The sequence below is a fragment of the Letharia columbiana genome (assembly GCF_014066305.1).
Source record: "Letharia columbiana isolate WasteWater2 chromosome Unknown Sc0000000_s0, whole genome shotgun sequence".
NCBI classification, from domain to species: Eukaryota; Fungi; Ascomycota; class Lecanoromycetes; order Lecanorales; family Parmeliaceae; genus Letharia; species Letharia columbiana.
This window is the reverse complement of record NW_023501036.1, coordinates 2,160,950-2,186,053: the sequence shown is the minus strand read 5'-3', so window position 1 is coordinate 2,186,053 and position 25,104 is coordinate 2,160,950. Positions and strand designations below refer to the sequence as shown.

The 25,104-nt window shown below is 49.0% G+C and overlaps 11 protein-coding genes across 11 annotated transcripts; 5 read left to right on the top strand and 6 right to left on the bottom strand.

Moving 5' to 3' along the window:
• Positions 1-750: 750 nt before the first annotated feature.
• Positions 751-2,141, bottom strand: HO173_000630 (uncharacterized protein; the record flags this gene model as incomplete). Its single annotated transcript, XM_037302579.1, has 6 exons — positions 751-1,049; positions 1,109-1,173; positions 1,284-1,657; positions 1,729-1,796; positions 1,852-1,891; positions 1,971-2,141. The coding sequence occupies 6 exons, from the start codon at positions 2,139-2,141 to the stop codon at positions 751-753; spliced, it is 1,017 nt and encodes a 338-aa protein (XP_037171158.1).
• Positions 2,142-3,027: 886 nt separating this feature from the next.
• Positions 3,028-5,122, top strand: HO173_000629 (uncharacterized protein; the record flags this gene model as incomplete). The annotated part of the gene is made up of 5 exons (XM_037302578.1): positions 3,028-3,251; positions 3,319-3,560; positions 3,620-3,945; positions 3,996-4,304; positions 4,361-5,122. The coding sequence occupies 5 exons, from the start codon at positions 3,028-3,030 to the stop codon at positions 5,120-5,122; spliced, it is 1,863 nt and encodes a 620-aa protein (XP_037171157.1).
• Positions 5,123-8,080: 2,958 nt separating this feature from the next.
• HO173_000628 (uncharacterized protein) lies at positions 8,081-9,594 on the top strand (the record flags this gene model as incomplete). The annotated part of the gene is made up of 3 exons (XM_037302577.1): positions 8,081-8,649; positions 8,706-8,850; positions 9,139-9,594. The coding sequence occupies 3 exons, from the start codon at positions 8,081-8,083 to the stop codon at positions 9,592-9,594; spliced, it is 1,170 nt and encodes a 389-aa protein (XP_037171156.1).
• A 351-nt stretch (positions 9,595-9,945) lies between these two features.
• Positions 9,946-14,015, bottom strand: HO173_000627 (uncharacterized protein; the record flags this gene model as incomplete). Its single annotated transcript, XM_037302576.1, has 8 exons — positions 9,946-10,328; positions 10,429-12,273; positions 12,326-12,763; positions 12,824-12,998; positions 13,054-13,470; positions 13,527-13,788; positions 13,846-13,910; positions 13,968-14,015. The coding sequence occupies 8 exons, from the start codon at positions 14,013-14,015 to the stop codon at positions 9,946-9,948; spliced, it is 3,633 nt and encodes a 1,210-aa protein (XP_037171155.1).
• Positions 14,016-14,537: 522 nt separating this feature from the next.
• On the bottom strand, positions 14,538-15,587 carry HO173_000626 (uncharacterized protein; the record flags this gene model as incomplete). The annotated part of the gene is made up of 1 exon (XM_037302575.1): positions 14,538-15,587. The coding sequence occupies one exon, from the start codon at positions 15,585-15,587 to the stop codon at positions 14,538-14,540; it is 1,050 nt and encodes a 349-aa protein (XP_037171154.1).
• Positions 15,588-16,773: 1,186 nt separating this feature from the next.
• HO173_000625 (uncharacterized protein) lies at positions 16,774-17,199 on the bottom strand (the record flags this gene model as incomplete). Its single annotated transcript, XM_037302574.1, has 3 exons — positions 16,774-16,806; positions 16,868-16,953; positions 17,028-17,199. 3 exons carry the CDS (start codon positions 17,197-17,199, stop codon positions 16,774-16,776), a joined length of 291 nt encoding a protein of 96 aa, XP_037171153.1.
• Positions 17,200-18,720: 1,521 nt separating this feature from the next.
• HO173_000624 (uncharacterized protein) lies at positions 18,721-19,581 on the top strand (the record flags this gene model as incomplete). The annotated part of the gene is made up of 1 exon (XM_037302573.1): positions 18,721-19,581. The coding sequence occupies one exon, from the start codon at positions 18,721-18,723 to the stop codon at positions 19,579-19,581; it is 861 nt and encodes a 286-aa protein (XP_037171152.1).
• Positions 19,582-20,051: 470 nt separating this feature from the next.
• HO173_000623 (uncharacterized protein) lies at positions 20,052-20,597 on the bottom strand (the record flags this gene model as incomplete). Its single annotated transcript, XM_037302572.1, has 1 exon — positions 20,052-20,597. The coding sequence occupies one exon, from the start codon at positions 20,595-20,597 to the stop codon at positions 20,052-20,054; it is 546 nt and encodes a 181-aa protein (XP_037171151.1).
• Positions 20,598-21,381: 784 nt separating this feature from the next.
• HO173_000622 (uncharacterized protein) lies at positions 21,382-21,951 on the top strand (the record flags this gene model as incomplete). The annotated part of the gene is made up of 1 exon (XM_037302571.1): positions 21,382-21,951. One exon carries the CDS (start codon positions 21,382-21,384, stop codon positions 21,949-21,951), a length of 570 nt encoding a protein of 189 aa, XP_037171150.1.
• A 617-nt stretch (positions 21,952-22,568) lies between these two features.
• Positions 22,569-23,188, top strand: HO173_000621 (uncharacterized protein; the record flags this gene model as incomplete). The annotated part of the gene is made up of 2 exons (XM_037302570.1): positions 22,569-22,981; positions 23,116-23,188. The coding sequence occupies 2 exons, from the start codon at positions 22,569-22,571 to the stop codon at positions 23,186-23,188; spliced, it is 486 nt and encodes a 161-aa protein (XP_037171149.1).
• Positions 23,189-23,319: 131 nt separating this feature from the next.
• On the bottom strand, positions 23,320-24,189 carry HO173_000620 (uncharacterized protein; the record flags this gene model as incomplete). Its single annotated transcript, XM_037302569.1, has 1 exon — positions 23,320-24,189. The coding sequence occupies one exon, from the start codon at positions 24,187-24,189 to the stop codon at positions 23,320-23,322; it is 870 nt and encodes a 289-aa protein (XP_037171148.1).
• Positions 24,190-25,104: the final 915 nt, after the last annotated feature.

Genomic DNA, 25,104 nt, shown 5'->3' with positions numbered 1-25,104 from the left:
ATTCAACGGTTACGGTGTGCCCAAAACCTCAAAGTGGCTTAGTGGCTTTTCTAAAGTTTTGAGTAATTCAACGGTTACGGTGTGCCCAAAACCTCAAAGTGGCTTAGTGGCTTTTCTAAAGTTTTGAGTAATTCAACGGTTACGGTGTGCCCAAAACCTCAAAGTAGCTTAGTAGCTTTTCTAAAGTTTTGAGTAATTCAACGGTTACGGCGTGCCCAAAACCTCGAATGGGATTAGCAGCTATGCAATCTCCATATCCTGCCACAAAGCGGAAAGCTCTACCAATTCGTTTCGTGTGGAAGCTACTCTACGCCCAGGCAAGTAGAAACTTTTGTGATACGAGTGGCAGGCTCTGATGGCTACTCGCAAACAAAGTCACTCCCCGTTTGTTCCTCTCGACGGCTGCTGTCGCGGCGGGATAATGGGGAATGGGTTTCCGAAATCGGCAGCGCTGGACATGTAGATTGAGAGACTGAATGTAAGGTCCGTCAGCCTGCGCTCATCGCATCATATGGGATGGAATTATGACGTTTGTCGACACATGTACGGAGCTTGGGATCCGAGAAGATTGCTTTACGGGTCCTCTCTGCGGTCTTGCCCTTTCTTTTCTTTGGTCAGCGTCACAATTGACACAAGTGTCTCTGGCAAGGCATTACTATATGTCATACACCTCAAGTATACTATTACTACAACATTTTTGTATCCTGGCAATATCAACTTCATAACTGATCATGACATTTACATAGCCCTTTATTTACCCTCCGTTTCCCGTGTAGCACAAGCCAGTGGCTTGCTCTCGGTAGACCAGTCCGTCTGCGGATCAAGCTGAATCCACCGATCCTCCACATCCTGCCCTCTCCCAAATCTATTGTTCGAGCTTTGCGACAGCGGTCCTCGAGGTTTAAGATGGCCAGAGAGGGTGCCGGAAATCGTGTTTCTCACCTTGCGGAAGGAGTTGGCGAACAGGACGTAGGTGATTGGCAGGTTGGCGCTTAGTATACCGCCTAGTGGTTCGAACACCGACATGATTCCTAGGGGGACGCCGACCCCTATTGTGCGGTTAACATTGTGGGCTGATAAGTGTGGGGTGAGTTGGGATGAGGCTTACAAGTGAAGTCGGTGGAGCCTTGCGCTACTACCACTGAAATTCGGACGGAGCTGATGATGCAGGTCCTGTATTGATGATGTCAGTGTGGTATACTTGTGGGGAAAAAAGGTGGGACAACTGTAGGGGACCAAGAGGATATTGCCAGGGGTACAGGGAAAGACGAGGTGAAGCTCACCCTAGACCGATCAGGAAGACGCCGCAGAGACCAAGCCTTTGATGATTGGTAATATGCAGACGCCAGATGACCGGAATCGGAAGCAAGAAGATCCAAAGATCGGTAACCAGGTTCGAAATGTTGGTAAAGTAGCTAAAAGCAACCAGATTGAAGCATTTGCCGGGTGTAGTAGGATTCCAGAATTTAGCGATCGGCCGGCATTCAAGAGCCAAAACAATGGTGATGGTCAGAACCCATAACGCGATGAAGGTTATGGTCGCTAGGACGATTCTTCGGAAGACGGGCGTGACAAACACGCGGTAGTAGAAAGTCAGGATTGAAAGTTTGATCATTCCTAGAGTTACGTTGTAGAAGTGGCTGAATATGTAGTTGCCCTGGAAATGTATCGATATCGGTCAGCTTTCTACAGCAAGATTGCTCGAGTGCCGTGGCTGTTTCTTGGTACCACTTCAAAGGTTTCAAAATCGTGCGCGGAAACCTGATCAATATGTTTTCCAAAGCCATGAGGAGGTCCTGCCGCAGCAAGATTAGAGATGAGGTACACGGTGAATTGTGAAAATCATCCAACCGTAAGCCAGGCCCACGCAACATTCGCTTACTGCGCAGATCTAAAGAGCGAGGTCAGGCTTCGATATCCAAAATTCACAAGGTTGGCGAAAAGACATCTGTCATCGGGCGGCCACCAACCGTAGCAAAGACAATAAAGAAGTCGTCTATTGTAAATCTGTCGAGCCCGCCCTGGGCCTGGCGCTGCTTCGCGTAGATGCGCAAGCTGGTAGCAATGATTTCCAGCGGTATGGGAACAATGTAGCAAGCGATTACGGCGGCAACCCGTGAGCCCGTTTGATCAGAAGTCATAGTGAGGAGGCTCAAGAGCACAGAAATGCTGTAATTCGGTGGTCAGGATGAGAATGCAATTGAGTTATCTGCAGCCTGCGAGGCACATTCAGATAATTATTATCATGAACCGCAGAACCCCGCAGGGATTTCCAGCTGGAAACAAGCATGACGAGGATAGCTTCGATCACATCATCAAAGTCAATGCCAGGACGAAAAGGGTTACCGTTAGTCGAAGAGGTGCAGGAATTAGGACTGTCAGTAATATGTAATCGGCATCCTTCTAGAGTCACTATCCAATTACGCGGTCGCGACTTTGACGTGGGACGGGATGGCGGAAGGACGGTTGAAGAGAGTGGGGTGGGCCTGGTGGGTGGGAGTGGGTTCGGATTCGGGCGGATAATATGTTGTACACTAATAAAGGACTTATTAAGGTAATTAGTCCATGAGTAGAAGTTTGGGGCCATGGAAAAGGTAAACTGACTCCCGCTATTCCCGCTGTCATCAAGAATACCATCCGAATCCTGATTATATGCTCTTTTGATGTTTCAGAAGCTGGATGGAGAAGTGAACTGCATGAGTTGAATTGATCAGCAGATCGGTTATGACGTCACAAAGTGCCATCGCAACAGCCGCAAAAGTAGCCACCAGTCATAGTAAAGTAATCAGGTACCTTATTGCTCAGATATGTGAGTGGTTTTTGGTCGCATCGAATTGACCGACACTACAACCTTCCCATGTAACCTCAAGATAACTTAGTTTAGAGTCTTTGTCCCCCCTCCCCCTCCCCTCCCGTCTCCCCTGCGGTCCTGCATTCCTGCAGTTCTGCACAGTCTTGCAGTCCTGCAGTCCTACATTACTCACCATTCTATCCCATCAAATCACGAGTGCTGACCTGCATCTGACCATGGAACTTACTCGCGTTTGGTGCAGAGTTTGCGTGCTGCTTACAAGCATTGTCGCCACATCTGCAACGCCTAACACACCTACCACGCCTGCCACGCGGTATATCGTGCCCCTCTACAATAGTGATAGGCGGTCTGCTTCTGTTGCTGCTCCAATTGTCGACCTTGGCTATGATCGTTACCAAGGATACTACGACTCCGAATTTGGGCTCAATGTATTCAAAGGGTGCGCTGCGACTGCTAAGAGTTTGCCTTCGACAATGTGAGAATGCCAATTGACGCAAGTTTCGCAGCATCCGATACGCTGCTCCTCCGATTGGCAAGCTACGATGGCAGGCACCTCAGACCCCAGCTCCGTCAGAGAATAACACCATCACCCAAGCCGTAGTCCAACCGCCACTTTGTCCACAATCCGGCGCTGCGCAAACCCCTGCAATATATGGCTTCAATTCGGGACCAGGTGATGAAGACTGCTTGTTCCTCAATGTTTACGCACCCCCGCATGCGAAGAACCTGCCAGTCATCTTTTGGATCCGTATGCTGACTCGCCCGATTCTCGTCCCAAGCTCTAGCCAAAAGCTAATGTTCCTTTAGATGGAGGCGGTTACGGTCTCTTTGGGGCAGTGTACGATCCTAGCCAGCTGATTAACACAAACGACAATGGTTTCATTGCAGTCATAATCCAATATAGGCTTGGCGCATTTGGATTCCTATCGTCTGAAGATGTCAAACAAAATGGCCAAGTCAATGCTGGTCTTTTGGACCAACACTTTGCTCTTCGATGGGTCCAAAATCATATTAAAAAGTTCGGCGGAGATCCCAGGAAGGTTACTCTTGCTGGTGAGTCTGCTGGTGCTGCTTCTGTCATGCTACAAGCAATGGCGTACGGGGGCAAGCAGGATGTTACGCTTTTTGACAACGTAAGATTGCATCTGCCCAATAAGCAGTACTCGATTAACTCGTTCCAAAGCTTATAGCCGCAAGTGTGTATTTGGCAAAGCAGTATCACTACAATGATCAGGTTCCAACCCAGTATTACGAAGCGTTTGCCAAAGCTGCCGGTTGCACTGCTGGCTCAAATACCACCGAGTCCTCTGTCTTTGACTGTTTAGTGAGCGCGAACACGGCCGTGCTACAAAACGCTAGTGCTACTGTGTCGCAGTCTGGAGAGTTTGGGACTTTCGCTTTCTTACCTGTCACTGACGGTAACTTCGTCCAAGCGGCGCCATCGCAGCAGTTACTTGAGAAAGCAGTGAGCGGGAAACGTCTCCTTATTGGGGTGTGTGCTATAGTTGCCAGATTCTCAGCCGACTTACCTTCTGACAAGATTCTTAGAATAATGCGAATGAAGGTGCTCCGCTGACCCCTTCAACAATTCTTACCGCGGACGACTTCCTAAATTATGTCAATACCACCTTACCCTCCCTCACCGCAGCCGATAAATCACGCCTTCTGCAGATTTATCGGTTTGACAATTCCAACACTGACCTTTCAGCACCACTGTTCGATACCCTTGGCAACAGCGGACCTACAGCTCTGAACCAATCCGAGTTCGCCACAGGTCAAAAACAGCGCGCATTCAATCTCAACAGCGAGGTCACATTTACCTGTCCTGGTTACTGGTTCGCAGAAGCGTTCTCAGGTGCCGGAAGAGAGAGCTGGAAATACCAGTATTCTGTCACTCCAGCGTACCATGGCGCTGACCTGACCGCATACTTTTCAGTTAACGCAACGACACCAACCCTAGATTTTATTTATGCTTTCCAGAAATTATGGGGCAATTTCATCATGAATAACAGTCCGGTGATTCCGATCATCGAAGCCAGCGGGAACGCTACATACGCAACAGTGCCTCGAGGCCATGGCAGTAACTTGCACTGGCCAACGTACTCGGACACGTCGAATATCCAGATGAACCTCAACACGACGGGCGGGACGGTGCAGAGCGTCTTGGTGACGCCTAGCTATTCGTATGACCTTCGTTTGGACCCGGGCGTTAGCAACGACTTTCGACTGGTCAACGCTGACACCTGGGAGGGCGGTAGAGGTTCACGATGTCAGTTTTGGAGAGAGGTCGCGCCCAGGGTGCCGCAATAGGCGAAGACCGAGAAGTAACGTGAAGAAATGAAGGAAATTTAATGAGTCCACATTGGAAATATAAACAATTTGTAACTCAGGAGGCCTAGCCTCAGACGCACGAAAAGAGGGCGGCGCTCGCCCAATCTGTTCACGCACGAGAACCTGGTGCAGCACTCGAAGTGGAGTGTGTTTCCTGACTGTCATCGCAGCCTGGTAAAAGAACCATGGAGGATTGAATCCGCAGCTGAAAGATCTTGTTAGTTGTGACCCCACTACTTGTTTCGCTCCTCCTAGTAGTGGGACCACAACTGATATCTCATCATACCCAGTTCTACTGAGCTGGTGAAATGTTTCGTCGAAACCAACACCCTGCAATGGCACTCGCCTTGCCATTATAGACATGAACAGCAGTACGGGAGGAACGAAACAAGCATTGAGTCTTTGGGGCCGGCGGGGGATTTTTCGCGTTGGGAGTCGATCATCTATCTCATCGGACACTGCGGCAATGCGTGCAAGTGTCCCGTCCGGACTGAAGTCTAGAAGGCTCTGTGTATGTATGTATGTATGCAGCCTGCCTGGTCCTCCTTTCTATCGTATCACGCATGCAGAGGCTCCAACCGAAATATCGTCCGTGTTCCTGCGTGACGCTGCCTCGGGTAAATACAAATCAACCCCAAAACCTGGATCCTTACAAAAACCCCAAAATTTCAACCCCAATGGGGTAGAATCGTAATGCCATTCCTTGGGGTAGAAAATAATTTACCATAGTGCGCTGAGGTTAGGCTTCGGGGTTGGAAATCAGGCCGGACCGGCCCCGGGAGCCCCGAACGAAGACCCTAGGGTTCGCCGTAACCGTCGAAATCTCGCTCCGGGGCTGAGGCGAGCTCTTATATACCCAACTCACCCCAATCCGCGATAAATTTAGGGTTCAATTTTCTAGGGGCTTTTAAGGCTCCGGGCTTCTTTAGGGACGTTAAGTGCCGGGCACTAAAACGTAGTCTAATAATTACAAATTCATACCCAAAAAATGAAATACATTTCATACCCCAAGATTTGGTGGAGGGGTAGAAAATTAATTAGGGAAATTGTAAGGATCAAGGTTTTGGGGTAAATTGTAATTTACCCCCTGCCTCGGCTTGGGTTTGAATCATCGCGTCGCCATGTTTCAAACCCGCCTTCCAAGAAGAGCTCCTGTCTATCGGCCTGCGCTCCGATCCTCGACGGAGCATCGATGGCAGGGTTTCTTTGCGACACCCTAAAGTCCGATGATTGGCCAGTCTACTTTTGTTTGCATTAGCGTCCATGGTTGTGGGTAAGCCGGTCGGTTACGGTGTGTGCCGCCACTTCCCATCTATTGGCCCTTTCTGTAGAGGTGCGTCCAATACCTGCCCTGTTCTTTCACTCGATTGGACAGTACACTTCTGTTCAGCGTGTAGAATGAGACTAGGAGCCAAATAAGACGCGGGATGTGATGTTGGATGATCTACGACTAAGCCTTAGCTTCCGAGGCTTCAGACGCCACGACTGCTAAAGCCGCTTCCCGCGCTTTCGCCTTGGACTCGGAAGTCTAAAGTATCCTCTCTCGTCTCTCTATGGTCAGTCTTCTTTTGCTCGCCTTGGCGTCTCACCCACCGCTTCATACGTATCACTCTACCTACCCTTTCAATATTGCACCTCCGTCTCCTTTTACCATGGCTTGTTCAATGTGGCCAGATCAATGGACACGTGTCCGAGGACCCTGCTCTCCCAGCCTCAGGGCCATATGCAAATATGCGGATATTCCTATTTTCTTTCTCATACTCAACAGCCTTCTCCTTATATTTCACCAGCTCAATCGTATCAACCTCGACGTTGCTAGTCGTTGTTCACTATGGATCTGGTGGATCCACAATGTCTTCCCCTTTCGCTTCTTGGTGTCCCATTCGATCGGAAATGGGAGCTTCTCAACCCTACCGTCGAGCGTCTGTACATTCATGAGAACTGGAGCCTATCCAACGTCATCAAAGCTATCAATGATCAGTACGCATTCGACGCAGCGTGAGTCTCACCTGCATACACCCTTTGCTGATCGCGCCTTCAGAGCCGAATGTTGATTCCTCTCTTCTGTATCTAGTGAGTCCCAGTATAAATATTAGGTAACCAAGAAGTGGAAGTTGAAGAAGAATGTCTCGATTTCGGAGAAGGCCGCGTTGTTTCAAGTCATCTAAACAAGGGTATAGCTGGGCGCATCGTCCGCTATCACACGCGGAGTGCAAAAATTTGACACCAAGAACCTACGGAGATATGTCAGGACTGAGAGAAGAAGGGCGATCATACTACAACCAGACGCAGGCGGAGCGGTCGGAGTTATTAGCTCCTTCTCTGGACATATCACTCAGAGTGGTAATAATAGGTAAAGGCTCTTGAGCCCAGCAGCCGTCTGGAGCGGTCGGAGATGTTAGCTCCTTCTCTGGACATATCGCTCAGAGTGGTAATAATATGTAAAGGCTCTTGAGCCCAGCAGCAGCTTCTGACCCACTCATTGTTGGCCAGATTTATGAATTGGAATATGTCTTACGGTACTATGAGATCTTCAGCAGCCAGAGCTGCGGATCACGTCTTATCACTCAGTGACGTTGTAGTCACTGCTCCACAGTTCCCGCATGGAGCGCCGTCTCCCATGGCTGTGGCTGTCACAGAAACGACTGCTATTGGTAGAGCGCGGCTCTTCGTACAAGGAAGACACATGGAGCTGCTTAAATCAATGGAAAAACTATAGAGGGTGTAGGTAATCTATCCAGTACTGGTGCCGGCGCTCCTGACCGCATGTATAGCAACATGTCGACTTGGATGTATTAGTATTGGCTCTTCGCCTTTAAAACAACAAAGCTCTCGGGCCGGGGTCCTCAAGTTTGGACTGCTGATATTCCTGGCTTCAATGACTACCGTCAACGAGAATCTATCTCAATCTCTTCGCCGGACACACCGGGAGTGAGTATGGGTACTACAGCATCCCAGCCGGCTCCGAGAGAGGACGAGACCATTGATGCCACCCTGGTAAGCTCCGTGAGGATGCTGTCGTCTCTTTGTCGGTGGAGCATTCACTACGATCCCTACGGCTTGCCAATCTCTTCCCCACCACGTTCCCCACCACGTTTCCCAACAGAGAATCTCAACTTCAACGACGAGAAAAGTTGGCCAACGTGGCCTGGCTTTTGTGACTCCAAACAGTTCACTGGTAAGCTCAGCGATAACCTCGAAAGCAACGGTTTTAGCAACCTCAGCCTCGATGGTTTGCCGATAGCAGTGGATCTAAAGGCCAGAGCGACACGAGGCTCACCTAAAGAGCTTCTCAAAGAGGCTCTTGGCTTCAGCATCATGAGTCGAAATGTGAACTTAGTAATTGGCCTCCTTGAAGAAATTGGGGAGAACGTTGACATCACCGGGCTCTACTCGCTTCACCTCGCCATCAGATACCTAGACGGGTCAAAGACATGCTGCAATGTTCTCGACGCTCTCGATCATCCGCGCGCTCTCAAAATTATGTCAATGACCTGGGCCATCCAGTTCTAGATCAACTCATGATTAGCATACTCAAAGCTCACACGTCTTGCTTGCCCAGTGTAGTTGACGTCATTTTCAAGGAAGACAAACGTTTTGAGGGAGAAGACGTGGATATCTGCGGTCGATGGAACGCTGACTCTGATTGCGTTCGCACGCTTTTGGCGAACGGTCCTTCGGGCATACCATTTCAATGGAAGCACATGGTCTGTCACACCTCGGTTCAGACCAGTTGTCATTGCTTAGGAACCGTCTTCGGGCACGGGCCTCGCTGGAGGCCAGACATCAACGTACCAAGTGTGCTGTTACTGAGACGTTGCTCGCATTATGGACTTAAGCTGCAGCTTTTACCCCTACATACCTTGACTTTGGTTGGACTGCATCTTTCTCGCTCTGGTTGCAAAAACGAAACTCCGTTTGGCATCCTCGCCTGTCTGCTCTGCCTCTTGAGTTATGGAGCAAATCCCCTGCTAAAGGCAAATGTCTCTGCGCAGGCTCTTCCGGGCAATGAAGATGTTGACGAATGCAGCCACGAGGAAATGGACCCTGTTGAGCTCGCGATGAAGGTGCCGGCTAGCTTGAGTTCGATGTGGTCTAGGGAGCTGAGTACAGGTTGGCAGGTCCTCACTATTGTTCTCAGGCACTCACAAGCAGAATGGAAAGCCAGACCTTCTAGGCGACGGTCCATCTCAAACGAAAGGGAGGATGAGAATGAGTTCAGTACCTTCAATGAATACCGCGAAGACCAGACGAGCGCAGGTGAAGAAGCAAGTCGTGAACCCCACCTGCCCTACTGTCCTGACAGTCCTGACCACGAGAATTTCTTTGGCGGGAACAAAGTTCTCGCACCCCTTCAGGCCGCTGTACAAACAGAGTTACTAACTTACAGACGTCTGGAGGAGGGAGATGAATGGGATTTCACAAGACTTCAATATGCGTACCCTAAATGAGGGTCTCATCGGTAGGGGCAAGGTTGACATTCCACTCGTGCAAAAGGGTATGATGAAAGCATTCTGCGTTTGCGGCAATTTCCCAGAAGCTTGCCCAGCATGCCCGATTGAGGAGAATGTGGCCGCTTACTATTTCTCGAAATTGGAGGATTGGCATCGGTCTACTTTTCTTAGAAGTCCAGATCTGCGTTTCGAATCGTGGTACTATGGATAGAAGACTACTGGGCTCGCGACCGGAACTGCCTCAGATGCTGCTTTGTGAAACAAGAATAGTATAAATCCTGTTAGACAAGCCTTTGTAGTATGATGCGGTCCACATTGATCTACGGGCCAACCATCTGAGGGTGCCCATTACATCGTATTTCTCCGTCTGCCTTTATAGTGAGGAGACAATTTGCTAGATAATGGCAGCTTCCTCGCCAATACTCCTGTTATCCTTGGCCGCAACCGTTCGTTCCCATCTCCCTCGTCGCGTCGCTCTCCACTGCCGCTCCCCTCTCCTTCGTCTCCCCACTCAAATGTTCGCTCGGCTTCTTTGTATTTGCCTTGCCTCCTCAATGTGTTCGCCAGATTCACCATACTCAACAACGTATCAGGATGCTCTTTGCCGGATACCTTTTCTCTCAGCATCAATGCCTGTCGGCCCATCCGCTCGGCCTCGTCGTATTTACCTTGCCTCATCAACAGGTACACCAGATTCTTCATACCCAACAACGCATCAGGATGCTCTTTGCCTGATACCTTTTCTCTCAGCATCAATACCTGTCGATATAACCGCTCGGCCTCGTCGTATTTGTCGTTGCCCCATCAACGAGCATGCCACATTCTCCATACTCAACAACGTGTCAGGATGCTCTTTGCCGTTTACCGTGTCTCCCATCATCAATGCCTGTCGGCCCATCCGCTCGGCCTCTTCGTATTTGTTTTGGTACATTAAAAGCACGGCCAAATTGTTCATGCTCTCCAATGTTTCAGGATGTTCATTACCCAATACAATGTTTTGCATCATCAATGTCTGTCGACCCACCCGCTCGGCCTCGTCGTAACTTTCTTGGAGAATCAATAATCTCACTAGGTTACTCATAGTAGTCAATGTATTAGGATGTTCTTTGCCGAGTACGATTTCCCTCGTCATCAATACCGATCGATCAATTTGTTCGGCTTCATCGTACTTCTTTTGGTTCCGCAATACAACCGCAAGGTTGGTCATAGTTCGTAATGTAAGAGGATGTTCTTTGCCCAATACCGTTCCTTGCGTCAGCAATGTCGAGCGGAAAAGTTCTTCGGCCTCCTCATATTTCTTTCGATTGCCCAGTATGTCGGCCAACATGCTTATGCTTGACAAGGTATCAGGATGCTGACTTCCCAACTCCGTTTCTCGTAACTTTATTGTTTGTCGACATAGTGATTCTGCTTCTTCAAGTTTGCGCCGTTCACTCAATAACGATGCCAGGTCGTGCATACTTATCAAGGTATCAACATGATTCTCCCCCAGTACCTTCTTCCTCAGCCTCAAGGTTTGTCGGTGTATTGAGTCAGCCTCTTCGTACTTGCCATTAATTTTCAAGGTCATCGCTAGATTGCTCATGTGCACTAGCGTCAAAGGATGCTCTTCGCTTACTTTACTCTTAAGAGTCTCTACCAAACGGCGAAATAGGGATTCAGTTGTACGATATCGCCCTTGATGCGCATAGAAACTTGCAAACCAGCTTGCCGCTTTGCGATTTGCAACATTACAACCAAGTCTGTCTTGCGGCTCCAAGATTTCTTCATCGTTTGACAAGGACACATCCATGTGCGTTATCAGCGCTGTCCTTTCCTCCAAACTAGTCGAGCGAATCCCGTATGCCTTCGCACAGCATGCTAAGACCTCGATCGCTTCCTGCGTATACTTTTGGCGCTCCTTTCCTTTCAATCGGAGCTGCAACCAGTCTCGGATAAGCGGATGCAAGGAAAAACTTGCTCCCTGCTGGCCTGTTCCTGGGGAGACGCTTTGCAGCAGAGACAGTTCGGCCGACTTGTCGACAATGTCCCAGTATCGATCAGAATCCCACGTACCATGAGTTCCACCGCCGGAAGACAGCATGCCCGACTTCTCGTCCTCCTCGTCCCCCTCGTCCCCATCGGCCAGGCTGAATTTCTGTATCCATTCTACTTTACCGCCATATCTTTCGTGATAGTAGCGGAAAAGAGACTCAGTGATTGAAGTAGGAGCGAAAAAAGCAGACAATGTCAGGAAATGTGCCTCAACTTTCTTCCACGGCTCGTCTCCTGACCCTAGTTGCTGAAAGGACATTTCCCATGTAGTGAAGGCGCTGATATGTTCCGCTTGTCCTTGACTCTGCATCTTCCGATACTCCCAAAACTTTTTCGGAGTATAGGAGAGAATTCGACGTCGCTCGGCCTCGTACGTGGTCAGGAAATCTCCTAATCGATCTAGCGGCATCCTTTTGTACTTGATGTACGCGGCTGCCTGATCGATAGCAAGAGCGAGTTGACCCAGGCGGTTGACGATTCTCAACGCCGCGTCGTGGTGTGCTTGTTGTATGTCATTAACGTCGTACCCACGCAGTAAAAGCCTTACGCCCTCGTCCGCCGCCATCGGTGGGATTTCAAGAAGCGTGCCGAGTCGACTGAGATCTCGATTACGGCTGGTAAAAAGGACATGACCGTGCCCCTCTAGCCTTGAGGTCAGCAACGCCTCGACCATCAACAACGGAAAACCGCCTACTGGTTGGAATGAATTGCCTGATTGCAGGGAGTCGCTCAGGCTCATCGTAGTTATCAAACACCAATAACCACGCTTCACTCCACTGTTCTAGACGTTCTTTGACCACCTTGATCAAAGCGGCGCTATCATCTGTCCCGTGTAATGATCCTCCCGGCAGTTCGGCCGCAATCGTAGCGTATGATTGCGTGACCGTCATCTCAGAATTGGCGTTGATCCAGAAGACACCACGGTACGTTTCTCGCCACCTTCGACAGTACTCCAACGCAATCTGGCTTTTACCTTGCCCTCCAAGGGCGTGGAGGATCAAACATGGCGGTGGTCCTGTTTGGTCGCGGGAGAAATGCGACCAAATTTGGTCAAGCAGACTATCACGGCCAATAAAATCCTTGACTCGTTCTCGAGATACTAAAAAGTACTTGTCCTGATTAGACGCCGTCCCTTTTTGCAGATTTGCAGTCAGCCAAAAGCAATCAGACAACTCGCTTTATTTCCACTGACCTTTTCGACGGCTTCGAAAGATTTCGGGCGCTGCTGCCGCTATTCTGCACAGGTTCGAGGACACAGACATGTAGTTCCCGTCCTGTGGACTTGCGAACTTGTTCAACTTCAAATGGTCCGAATCCAAGACGATGGAATAGAATCCGGACAACACCGCCGACGTCTCTTCAACAACCTTGCTGTCGTTAGTGATTGTTCTGATGCCTAGAAAGCCAATCTATTATTCTCACCACGGATGACGTTTGTCTCTGAAGCCACGGTCCGGTCTTGATCACCCGCGACAAATAGTTCGTCGGATGATTCTCGTAGAAGCATATGACAGCTGTCTTCGCCAGGTCAATGCTGATCATGATTTTCTTGAATTCAGAGATTAGGTCGAATATTTTCATCGACTTCTCATCCACCTCTTCCATCAGTCCGGTCTCACCATAGTCGATTAAACGGGCCAGATTTGCCAGGATCGAGCCCCACTTTTGAGACTTTGATCCCTGGTGAGGGGTTCCAAGAAGGACGACGCCGCCAATAAGCTTAATGAGATACTCATACCTACCCCCCGCAGAGTTTGCTTGGACTACCGCTTGCTCGATCACCAGTCCACCGAAGGAATGGCCAATAAAGATGAGTGGTCGATCTGACACAGTGCCACTCTGCAGTCACGATTAGTAAGTATCGCATAGAAGAGTCCTTCATGGATATGACTTACCTTGCCTCTGCCATTGTGGACATCATCCAGCAACCTCCCTGCGAGACCTTCCAGTCGGTTCCTGCTCAGCTGCGGTCCAAGCCACGCAGACTGATAGTTGAAACAGAAGATGCGAGCACTGATACTGGGTTCAAAATCACGGAATGTCTGCGGTAGCAGATCCGTGAGCCATCGCACATCTTTATCGGGTCCCGCAGTCGTATTTTTATGCCGCACCCAAGCGTGGTCAGGATTCGCGCCAAGACCATGAACGGCGATAATGCTGGATTACACGCATCAGCAAGATAAGCGCTACCGCCTAACGTGAAGAGGCACCAACTCCACAACAACTCCCCCCTGTCTAGCTTCGCTAGTGTGATCACTAAGAAGGTGCAAGCCCCATGGCTGCAAGCAGAGTCAGTATACTGTTGCTGTGCCATGTCGCTCATCTACTGCACTCACCATTTGGACAATAGGCTTATCGTGGGAAGTCGATTGCGAGTCCGCCATTGCGATCTGCTCAGCCAGCCTTGTCAACTTCGCTTACCTGATCACTTACTCATTATGACATACTTACTGGGATCTACGATAGATCAAGCCTTAAGAAGCTTTTAGAAAGCGTGAGCTCCCTTCCATCGATTTGCGAGACAACATGGAGGATGTATTACTGCATCAATGAGCTGTCATCTACCCCGCTTTCCAGCTGAGCCAGCTCTGCGTAATGCTAACTACTCTGGGACTAGGTCGAAATTGTGGGATGCCAGCCTCGTCAGCATATTGACAGCTCAGGGTTGGACTCGGACTCGGACATGATCTAGCCGAGCGACGAAAAATGGGCATCATTCTCGGGCAGAGGCGCAGACTCTGATGAGTTGGCCACCTACACCTACTGCTTTGCCACTTCCCACGGGCATTATCCTATATATCCCAGAGCTACGCCGTGACCCCTTTTCCTTTCCTTCGCCTGTGGCACAGCAATGAGTTTTCTCACCCTATCCAATGCGCTATTCTCCCGTAACTGTAGCAGGATACCTAGTGATTGTAAGGTCGAAGTGTCACATTATTGAAAACGGTCGGAAAGCCTTGTCGCGTGGCATACCGTTTCTCGACCGCATAGTTGAGGTTGAAGATGATGAGCATCAGAAGCACAAGAAGTACACCAAACAGAATTCCCAACGGCGCCATTATAGAGAAGACGGTGAAGCCATAAGATGCTCGATTGAACAAGGTACTGGTTTGTAGCTCGGTCGTGCTGAGACCGACTTGCATGGCTGTCAGAACAATTGTGATGTAGACGATAACAGTCAGGACCCAAGCAAAATTTTGTTCTATAAAGCTTGAATAGGTATGATAGCCGTAGAAGTGACCCCTAACGAACGTCTCAAAGTTTCTGGTATTACGGCAAAGACGGTAGATCAGGTTGACTCGTCCGAGACGAAGTTCGCCGTATAGATATCGAGGACTAATACCCTGGAACGTATCAGATACGATGTTTGGAAAGACAGCCGTGCTGAAAGAGATCCAATGCTCCCAGGTAAGATCGTTGCTGACTAGGTTGTTGCGTTGGGCAATCACCAAATCACTCTTTTGGCGAATCAGCCAGAGGTAGGACAACAGAAAGCCTTTGGCATTTTCTGAGAGACACCAATCTTTCAGTAGGGTCCCTTCCCAAATATCGTAGCTCAGCAGATAGTCTGGCAAGGGTTTGAGGTAGAGACGCTCATCTTGCCATAGCAGGTGCAGGTCTGCTCGTTCCGTGATGATTATCTTCCGATCGATCATAAGCTGATGGTGCAGTGGTCGTGCGCATTGAGGGAGCCCAGCAAACCAGAGATGCTTGTGGACCCTGTTCAGACCGTCGACATCCAGATCGCCTCTCAGATATCTCCGCAGATCCTCTTCCTTCATAGGGTTGATTAGACTTAGCATGTGATCCTGACCTTGATGAACCACAGGCAGGACCAATCTCCCAAGACTACCGCTGCCTAGCTGGCCGGATCCAGAGGGTGACGATGTGGTAGCCGATGAGGTCGCTGTGGTAGAAAAGAGCTCGTGCCTTTGTTCAAATGGAACCGGCACCATAGTTGCATGTTCTTCGCTCATCCGAGGAAAGGCGACGACAGAGAGGATACTTAGACACAGCAACTTCTCCCCACAGTATTGATTGAGGGAATGCTTGATTGATTGCTCATATGAGCTCAACTTGGCAGAACAAGGCTGCACAAGATAAGTTCGTGAGCGCGCGACGACGTCGCCGTGGATAAGCGCGCGTAAGCGGCCGCGACGTAGGCTTCTATTTAAGGTCTCACTAGTAGTGCAAGCGATATTAAGCGACCGAATGATTGATTGTGACGAGCTAGCTGCTGATTTTGGTTCCCGAGTGATGGGTGTCCTACTATTCACGCTACATGTATTGGAGAAGACTCTCTTTCTGATGTCCTAGGCACAGGGACTGCAGATCAGTCTCAAGCAGCTCACGCTGGCTGGTTTTCCCGAGTCGCTATTGGGATAGACAGTACCCTGTGCAGAGAAGGCTTCATCACCACGGTCTGTGCGAAAATCTTCGACTTAATGTTACTGGTCTGGAGGGAAAACTTGCCCTGGGACTTTAAGGGTTACTAAATTGCCTTATCGGCTGTGGGATCAAAGGCTGTAGAGTCTAGTGTCAGGTATCGTTGTAGGATTTCATACTCTCTACGCAGTGGGAAGATATGAAGCTTCTCTGCATACGCGACGTGACCAACCCAGCCTTCTCCACCTCCCTAACACTTTCGCCAAGCTATCGTTCAGGAATGAACGCCCCCGCCTTGGGAAGCACAGATTCATCGCTGTGATACACGTTTTCATTGTGCGAGATCACGGCGCCGGGGGCGATGAATGTGTCGCCTACCGTAGCTCCTACAGCACTTTCACAGAGAAAGAGGCCACCGAGGGATACTTACCTACGAATGCTAGAGCATATTCGCCATCCACATCAATGGGATCGCAATCTAGCGGATAATCTAAAATCCACGTATGACACGCTGCGCAATCGCAGTCGGCTTAAAAGTGGCTGAGGATTGGTACAATGGCTTCAGGTAAGAAGATGGTGCAGTCAAGGTTCATATTGAAGGGGGTGTAAAAGTCTCGTCGGATTCGCTAGGGTTTATGCTTTAGAGAAAGTGTTCTGGACAGATAGTGGATGCAGGACATGATGATGAGTGGGTATTCATGAGACGAGGAGACAGGTGGAATTTTGCTATGAACCCCAACTCTATATGGCTAAGTTTCAAGGTGACGCGCAAAGCAACGCCTCGCCGAGCTGTGAAAGCAGTCAGTACACACCACGTTACACAATGCTTGCTCCAACAGACATGACTCACGGCATCGATATCACAGCACTGAGCCTCGAGTCCCAGAGAGGCGCAGAGGCTTACAAAGTCCGCGACACTAGTAGTGTTCATGGGAGCTATAATTACAAATCAATCAGCTACCTCCTTTTTGGAAAAGGTATAGAGCTGGAGAAAGACAGGGGCAACGTACGGGCGTCGCATTGTAGATCAGCAATACCGAGCACATCGAGGGCGCAGCATTGAGGCTCGCTCTCGAGGCCGGAACAGAGTGTTGCTCGCTTGGTTTCGCTTGTGGAGGCGGGGACCGCAACGGTGATAAAAGCGCCCAAGATGGCGGTGGTGATGATGGTAGGGAAGTACATGGTGCGTAGTCGAGGTCTATTGTCACTGGTTCAGTGTTTGTGGAGGTCTGGTATGTGAGTTCGAAGCGGACCGAAAAAATGAAATTTATGGAGATCTCGTGGTGTGTAACAGGCGTTGGCTGAGGGTACGGAGCAACTCGGCTTCGGATTATCGGCAAGTCAGTGTCGTAAAGAAGGTATTTCCCATTTCGCAGAAGCCTAGATGAAACGCATCTTTCGGAAAGAGACAGAAGCCAATCACTATTGTATGTTCCAGTACTACCAGGAGTCAAATCCAACACGGTAAAGTGATCCGCTCGGGCACAACGGAATGCTCTCCAGTGAACCAGACAGAAAGAAAGAGACTATAGCAAAAGGTCTTTGCATGGACTTCATCCAATAGGGTACCAATCCACTAGAGAGGCAGCCCGGGCCGTGACCTGGTGTTTGTAACCCTCAGGCCCCAACCGGTATGCCAGACTCCAATACTGGGGGAAAAATGCGCACAATGACGTGCCCAAAATTCGATTTGGTAAGGGGTAGGGTATAATCAGGCGAGATGCAGTAAGACGGATGAAAAGACTTGGCGCTGATCCCATACTCTAGAGCTGCTCGAATCCTGAAACGCACGAAAGCGTATCGTCAATTAGCTCACCCACGGAAAACAAGGTTCCCTGAGACGCACCAGAAAACATATGCAATGCAGGTATCGGGCGCAAGCTTACTATTTTGCTTAACAAACGTTGGTAGCCTTACAGCCTTGTGAAATGATCCTCCAAGGATGAGCCGGCGTGCGGAGGCAGCTATGCGAAGCTCTCCCTTATTCGTGGCAATCCTCATTCCAGCCTCATTCCGCTGTAACGTGGGCTTCGAGCAGAGTGGGACATCTAGGTCGGACTTGTCGGTCTAGTCTGTTGTCTGTTACACATAGCTGGGTTTACTGTTCTTTGCACATGATTGGACCGTTGAAGTTCTGCGAAGTCATTGGCGATCGTTCGTGTACTGAGGGGTGGTTGGAGGCAGTGTCTCTGTTACCGCTATCTTCGCACCTGCTCGCACTTATGCGAAGGCTTCTCATCGTCGAGCATGAAGGATGGTATGAGTGCTACTAGCCCTGTTGCCAGGAGTTAGGTTGCTGCATTGTTTTCCGGAATTATTCCTCGTACCCTCAGCATGAATTCTGTTCCTTCTTTCAAGAGCTTTGTTTTGCTGAAAGGAGCTACCCCGCATGGCAACTGCCCCTAGAGTTCGCCCATCTCGAAACAAAGGATTGCTCAGTGCGGCCACTTTCCATTGAACCATTTCAAAGCATGAGAATTGCTTGTCCCTTCAACTAAGGCATTGCTTTGCAGACCTTTGTAAACCCCAGAGTACGTATATATTGTCGATGCTTCCAAACCGCACAGGTCATCTCCTTCCCTCAATCACAAATAGTTACAAAGAGACCCAATTATTTTCCATTCATCCACAAAAGGCACTTGTCAGACAGCTCTACACATCTCATTCACACCACTAAGAGTTCAATCGCAAAAGTGAGCCGCAATGTCCAGCCCACAGGCTGCGGTTCCCCTGCCCAGGAATCCAACAACAATCGCAGACCTGCCTCCCGAGCTCATCACGTCGATCTACAAGCACCTCGACAAACCCTCCTCGATCACCGCACTCAACAGCACCTGCCGCAAACACTACCTGATCTGGCAACTCAACGCAGCCTCCATTTCCAGCGCAGTCATCTACGACAGAATCTCCGGTATCTCCACCGCCATGGAGCTGCTAGATATCCAAGACAGGATCCGCGGCGTCGACCTTAGCATAAGAAATCCAGCCACCGGTCGCGTTCTGGAAATCCAACAAGAGGCCCGAGACGCGGTCTTGAGAGACCAAAAGAGCGGCTATCGAGGTGCCGCCTACAGCAACGGCGATTACCGTGCGATCCTTGTCCGGAACAAGGCGCTCATCTCCAACGCGAAGAAAGCCGACCATGCCGGCACATTGTCCACGCGGGGCGCATCCCCCGACCGCATCGTGTCGCCCGATGATGCTCGGGTGCCGCCACGCGAGGAGTTCATCTCCGCTTTCTATCGCGTCTGGATGTTCGCAACTTTATACTTAGGAGAAGCCATGAGGGCCCGATTGGGTTCGATGGAGGTGACTCAGCTCGAAGACATGATGGCCGTGGTACAGTTCTTGGTCTACGACTGCCCCGTTGATGACAAGGTTTACCTGGGTGTCTCCAGACGCTGGAAGCCGCGCCCTATTGAGTTCGGTTATGGAACGGAACCAGACAAGTGTAATTTTGATTGGGGTTGGATGGGGGCTTTCTTCAGTATTAGTGGCGCGTATGGGGGTTTGGCCGGTGCGCACATGATTGTAGCCATCGGCCACAGTGTAACTGGGGATTAGTGGGTCGCATGTTATGCCCCTATTCCATGCCCTTGTCAGTACCCCTGTCAATGAGTAGGAGACATATGTCTACTACCAGCTATGTAGATACCTATTCTGTATCTGCAAGTGGCTTTTCATTCGATTTAATCTCCTTCAGAGCCATTACATACTTCTTATCCCACTCACCCCCACTCACACAGTCATTTCACTTCAGATCTATACCATAAGCATGGGAGTTTTCTTACACTGAGGTTCAAGAATATGCCTATTCAGGCCTCTATTTTAGACTATCCAGACTTGCTATTCCCAGCGTAAGACGGCCTAACCACTGGATTTACAGCTTATGTGTGCTCTGTTTGTCCATGTGATGCGTGTTTGGCATGAATGGGACAACTATTCTTTTACCAATACCCAGTCTTGTAACGTAAGTCTGCTTTCTCTAGAACTGCCAGTTGAGCGGCCCTGCAATTGCTAGCCACCATCGCTGATCAGTGCGCCATTTTTCCACCGGCAGCCTGTTCAAGCCGTTCAGCCAGGGACCTTCTCGGGTGAAACTTGATGCAACCGTAACCCCGGTCGACATATTCGATTAAAGGCCACCTATAGTGGACAGTGCTAGGTCCAAGACTTGGCCCCAAGACAGCCCCCAGCTTCCTCAGATCCGATTTGAATTTCAGCACTATGATCAGTAGAGTATCAAGTCCGACCAGAGTTTTGACCGCGTCCAAAAACGGCAATCGAAGGAGCGGAGAGATGAATGAAATGTCGTCTTTGATGGTGATTCTGCAGGATTCACGTCTGACGGAAAGACCGTTCCAAACGCGGAGAACTTCGCAGACCTGTCCGCTAATGCCGTGGATCTCGTGATCGTGCCATCCGACTCGGAATCTTTCCCAGTGGAAGTGTTCAAGATCGATATAGATTTCGATATGTGTCATGAGCTCTGCTAGCTCAAGGTCCATAGATTGGGTTTTAGTGTCCGAACCCGGAAACGAGAATCTGAACGTGTTGTTGGGGCAGAGAGTCTCTAGCATCTCGTATTGCACGGTCTTGGAGGTGTTGATGATGCCGAGGTCGGGCGCGAGAGTGGAAAAGGCTTTTGCAAGTGCGACGGTGTTTGCGGAGGTGATGGTGTAAGTCTTCTCTCTTGGCGGTGAGGAATGTGTAGATGAGATCCCGTATCTCGCGAGGGAATGCGAAGAAGGCCATGGTTGTACCGTCGGTCGCCATAGGTAATGGTGGTAGTTCAAGCTGGAGGCAATGAAGGGATGTCAAAAGAAAGTGAGGTACCTTGCTCATATGTAGAAAGATTCTTGCGGACGCTAAAGGTTAGCGGGCCGCTAGTGAGGGCTGGTGGAGAAGAAGTGTGAGCAGCGTCTTTGTCTGTCTGTGTTTGTGAGTGTGCGTTGGGAATGTTCAAGCTTACGGGATTTCAAAACCTCCTGGGTTGGTACCCTGCAGTCATCATACCCTTTCACCTCACAGCATAGACTTGTGTTGCCCTCTGGCTTCAAAATAGAGGAAGTCAAGAGGACATTGGTGGGACCAGCCGCAAAATCATGATTCACGGCTACAAACCCACACATCTGCTTGATTGTATCCAAGAGTCTTACTGTTTCCGCCTCGATGAAGGCTAAAAGTACCGATTCATACATGCTATCCATCTTCAAACGTACCCACTGCTGCAACACCCGACGACCAATGTTCAAAGTCGTACGCTCAGGAGATTAACGACGGACGAGTGGATAAAAATGGTGCTATGGGTTCAAGAACATCAAAATGCCGCGTTCCTTTATCATCTAGGGAAGTAACAAGAACATGACATTGATCAAAGAACCGAGAAGATGCCGATGGAATGTAAGAGACTTGATTCTGTGCCGCTTCAACCTCAACTTTCATGCCTACCTCTCCAATGTTCCAGCTGGTTCTAACATCTACCCCCAACCTGACATATCAAGCCCGCTTCCACCATCCGCTTGCCAACTGCCAAGTCCTCCCTCACCAATGGCTTCGCCAAAAGATCTCAGCACTCCTCAGTGCCCCGCAGAACAACACGCCTGGCTCCTCATCTACCAGAAACGCCTAGGTAGGGGAACCCCGCTCGCAAAAGCTCTCAACAGACAGTTCCCCGAACGCGAGCATAACAACATCTTCATTCACGCAAGCCGCGTACGTGATGCTAAAGGCGACGTTCAGGCGCAGCTGCAGGATCTAGCGGAACAATGCCCATGGTATGAAAAGCCGCTGGAAGAGGGAGAACCGGGCTATGCGCTCATGAAGAATTTGGAGAAGGAGCAGAAGGCAAGAGACAGGAAGGAGCAGAAGCAGAAGCGGCGGGAACGAGAGCAACAGCAACCGGGGAAAGTAGAGCCCTTCAGCAACTCTTAAACCAAGCGAAGCGAGCTAAGAGTTCAAAGGGTAGAGGCCCAGGGAGATGGCCGAACGAGCGACGGTAACAGGGATGAGGCGGGGCAAAGTCATGGGAGTTGATTCATCCAAGCGACTGTCTGCGTTTTGAAAGAGGGCTGGCAAATGAGAGCTGTCTAGCAACTGAATCACGACCGCGAAGAACATTTGTATTGTGTATCATTCCTATTCCCTGTCTCGTCGTTTTCAGTCAAGGCGATAACAAGTGCTAATACATCCAAAGGTTTGAACCCCTGGGCAGCCATTTTTGCTGTTGTAGCTAGCCGATCCTTTGTTGCTCATGTTGTATATGCTTCCGTAGGGCTGTAGTATTCTTCTTATCTCCACGAAGCGCACGGAATTGTAGACCAAATCAGGAAACATACGTGTTCTTTTCAATGATGAAGAAAAGTCCGTCCTGATCTACCATGTCAGCTTCTGTCGCGATCACCACGACTCGTTGAAAGACTCAGTGAGCATTTCGCTTGTGAGAATTTTCCCCCTGGTGCCCCCCCATCGCCGTTGTAGGCGCCGGCAGTTTCGTTCGCAGAGAATCGAACAACTTCTTATCACCACTAATCAGCGTAGCGGCGCCGGTCATGGCTACAGCTGGTATCAAGCTCTCGAGTCAAACGAACTTCCACCCACACAAGTCTTCAGTACCTGTCCTCAGTAACCCAAAAAGGCCTGATGAGGCGCGTGGGTGGCTAGCGGCCTATTGCCTGCGCATGGCTAAGGACGATGAGCGGATTAAAGGCTTCAACAAGCACCTTTCCCGTCGGGAAGACAACGACGTCAAGAACCGAGTAACCCGTATCCGAAACGCCCACCCCGCTTTGCAAGAGAAGCTGGATTGTCGGGCTATGCCATCAATCTGGTGGGAAGGTCCGCCAAAGCGGGACGGCAAAAGAAGCGCAGTCGACTCCAGAGTGGCAAAGCCGGATTCCGGGCATGTCGGGTATATAACGGAGAAAGCGGAGATCAAGCGCAACAACACTGGAAAGAACGGAGTGTATCTTGATGTCTAAGACACACTCAGATTGTCATTGCTGCCATGCTGAGAGGATGAGCTGATGACCAATTGATAGATTTCATCCTCAGCACCTCGTTTGTTGTCTTGGCACAGCCTACTAACAGCAATAACAGAGACAACAATGCTGTTACCAACACCATTACCAAGCTGCCAGCCATGACAAACGACAATCTGGAGAGCCAATGACTGCTTCGAATCTCAATCCTTGTAGATCAGCAGCAGCTGGTTCCGGCGCCAAGCACGCGGCCCTTCTGGTGCCCAACGTTGTTCAAATCGTGTCTGCTTCGGCTTCGAGCTTCAGCCAGCCAGCAGCCTTTTCAGCTTCCACTAATTTCCTCGGCGAGAAGACCATCTGTAGGTATTTTCAAGGTGGACTCGGAGTCCGGAAGCATTCGATTGGCAATTGGATTGACGTATTCCAAGAAGGTCCGAAATGCCTTGTTCCTGACTTGCTTGAAAGAAATACCCTGGCTCATGATCCATTGAAGATATAGATATTCCAGGGTAGTTTTATTGAGAGTAGTGCCCGTCTGTTCCTCTCTTTCTTCTCTCAGCTCCCTCATTTCCTTCGGTTCCTCTTTTCTTCTTTCTTCGGCCCTGGTATTGAATTCTGCTCCACGAATTATAGCTGCATCTATCGCTGTTCCCTCTCGTTTTCTCTTTTCAGCTAACGCGCTAGCCGTAGGATCAATGGAGTGTGCTTTCTTCAAATGCCGGGCGATAGCCCCTGTGCCGCCAGTGGATTTGTAGACCCTTGAGCAACGATTACAAACGAAGTTGCCTTCTCGTGTGGTAATGTACTCATGGATATGAGAGGTCTTAGCCCTTGGTCTCTTTAGGGATTTTCCTGACGTTTGGGAGAAGCCGATCCCCGCATTCGGTGTTTGCAGCAAGGAGACACCCGAAGAGGAGTCTTCTGACGATTTTCTCTCTTCATCCATCACACCAGCGCTAACAGATCTCTTTGTAACACTGGTAGGTATTGTAACGAGCGACGAATGAATGTCTGAAGTTGTTATGGTTTGGACCTGGGGAGCAGGTCGGTTCTGAGAGGGTTTTGGTGGGACCGCTGGCCTTCGAGTTGCTGCATTTCGTGTGTGCTTTGCGGACCTTGCGACGACGCTGAATGGAGTCGCAAAGGTATTAGAGACCTCTGACAGCTCGATATCGTTGTCGCTTGGTTCCATTGTAATGTAGTTGTTGCATAGGCAATGGGTGTGCGGACTGGTGGTCCATAGAACCAGAAGTTTGTTCTTCGTCAGCCCTACAAGATATTGCACACTAAATTACAATTCAGGTGAAAACCAATCCGGCGAAGGGTTGGCTGTTGCAGGGTGAGTACCCCGCGAGCGCTTTTTGGTGTTGCTAATATTTACCCGGTATTACATTAGTGGGCTTAGTCCAAATATTTAAAACTAAACTAAACTAATATTAACAAACCAACTTAAAAATTTATAAATATTCTTAATAATATAATAAATATATTAAATTTAATAAGAATTAAAGTAAAACTATTTTTTTTTAATTTTTTAAATAATTAAATAAATTAAATAAATTAAAAAATAATATTAATAAAATATATATCTTACTTATATCTATAAATCATTAAATAATCATTTAAAATTATAAATTTTTAATAAATTATTAAGATAATAGCTAGATAAATAAATTTAAATAAAATATAAGAAATATTAATTATAAAATCGGCTAGAAAATTCATAATAATATTCTTAAATAGACTTATAAATATAACGAGTGTTTGATGTTATTTTAGAGTTTGCCGGGCACGTTAAAAATAAGAGGGGGTTAAAAATATAGTTTTAAAACTCTAATTAAATCTTAAAATAATTAATAAGTATTTTATTAAAAATCGAAAAAATTTAATTCTACGGTATTAAATAGTTATTTTATAAATAACTATTTCTTATTAAATCTAATAAAAGTTGTATTTAAAAGAAACTGTTTATTTCTATTTCGGTCAATTTGGGAGGATATAAAAATAACGGAATGTAGCGATTCCAGGGTTTCCAAGACTAAGGGAAGGGTATGACGAATTTCGGCCCGGAAAAAGGTTTTCGACCATCACTACACAACCCTTCCGA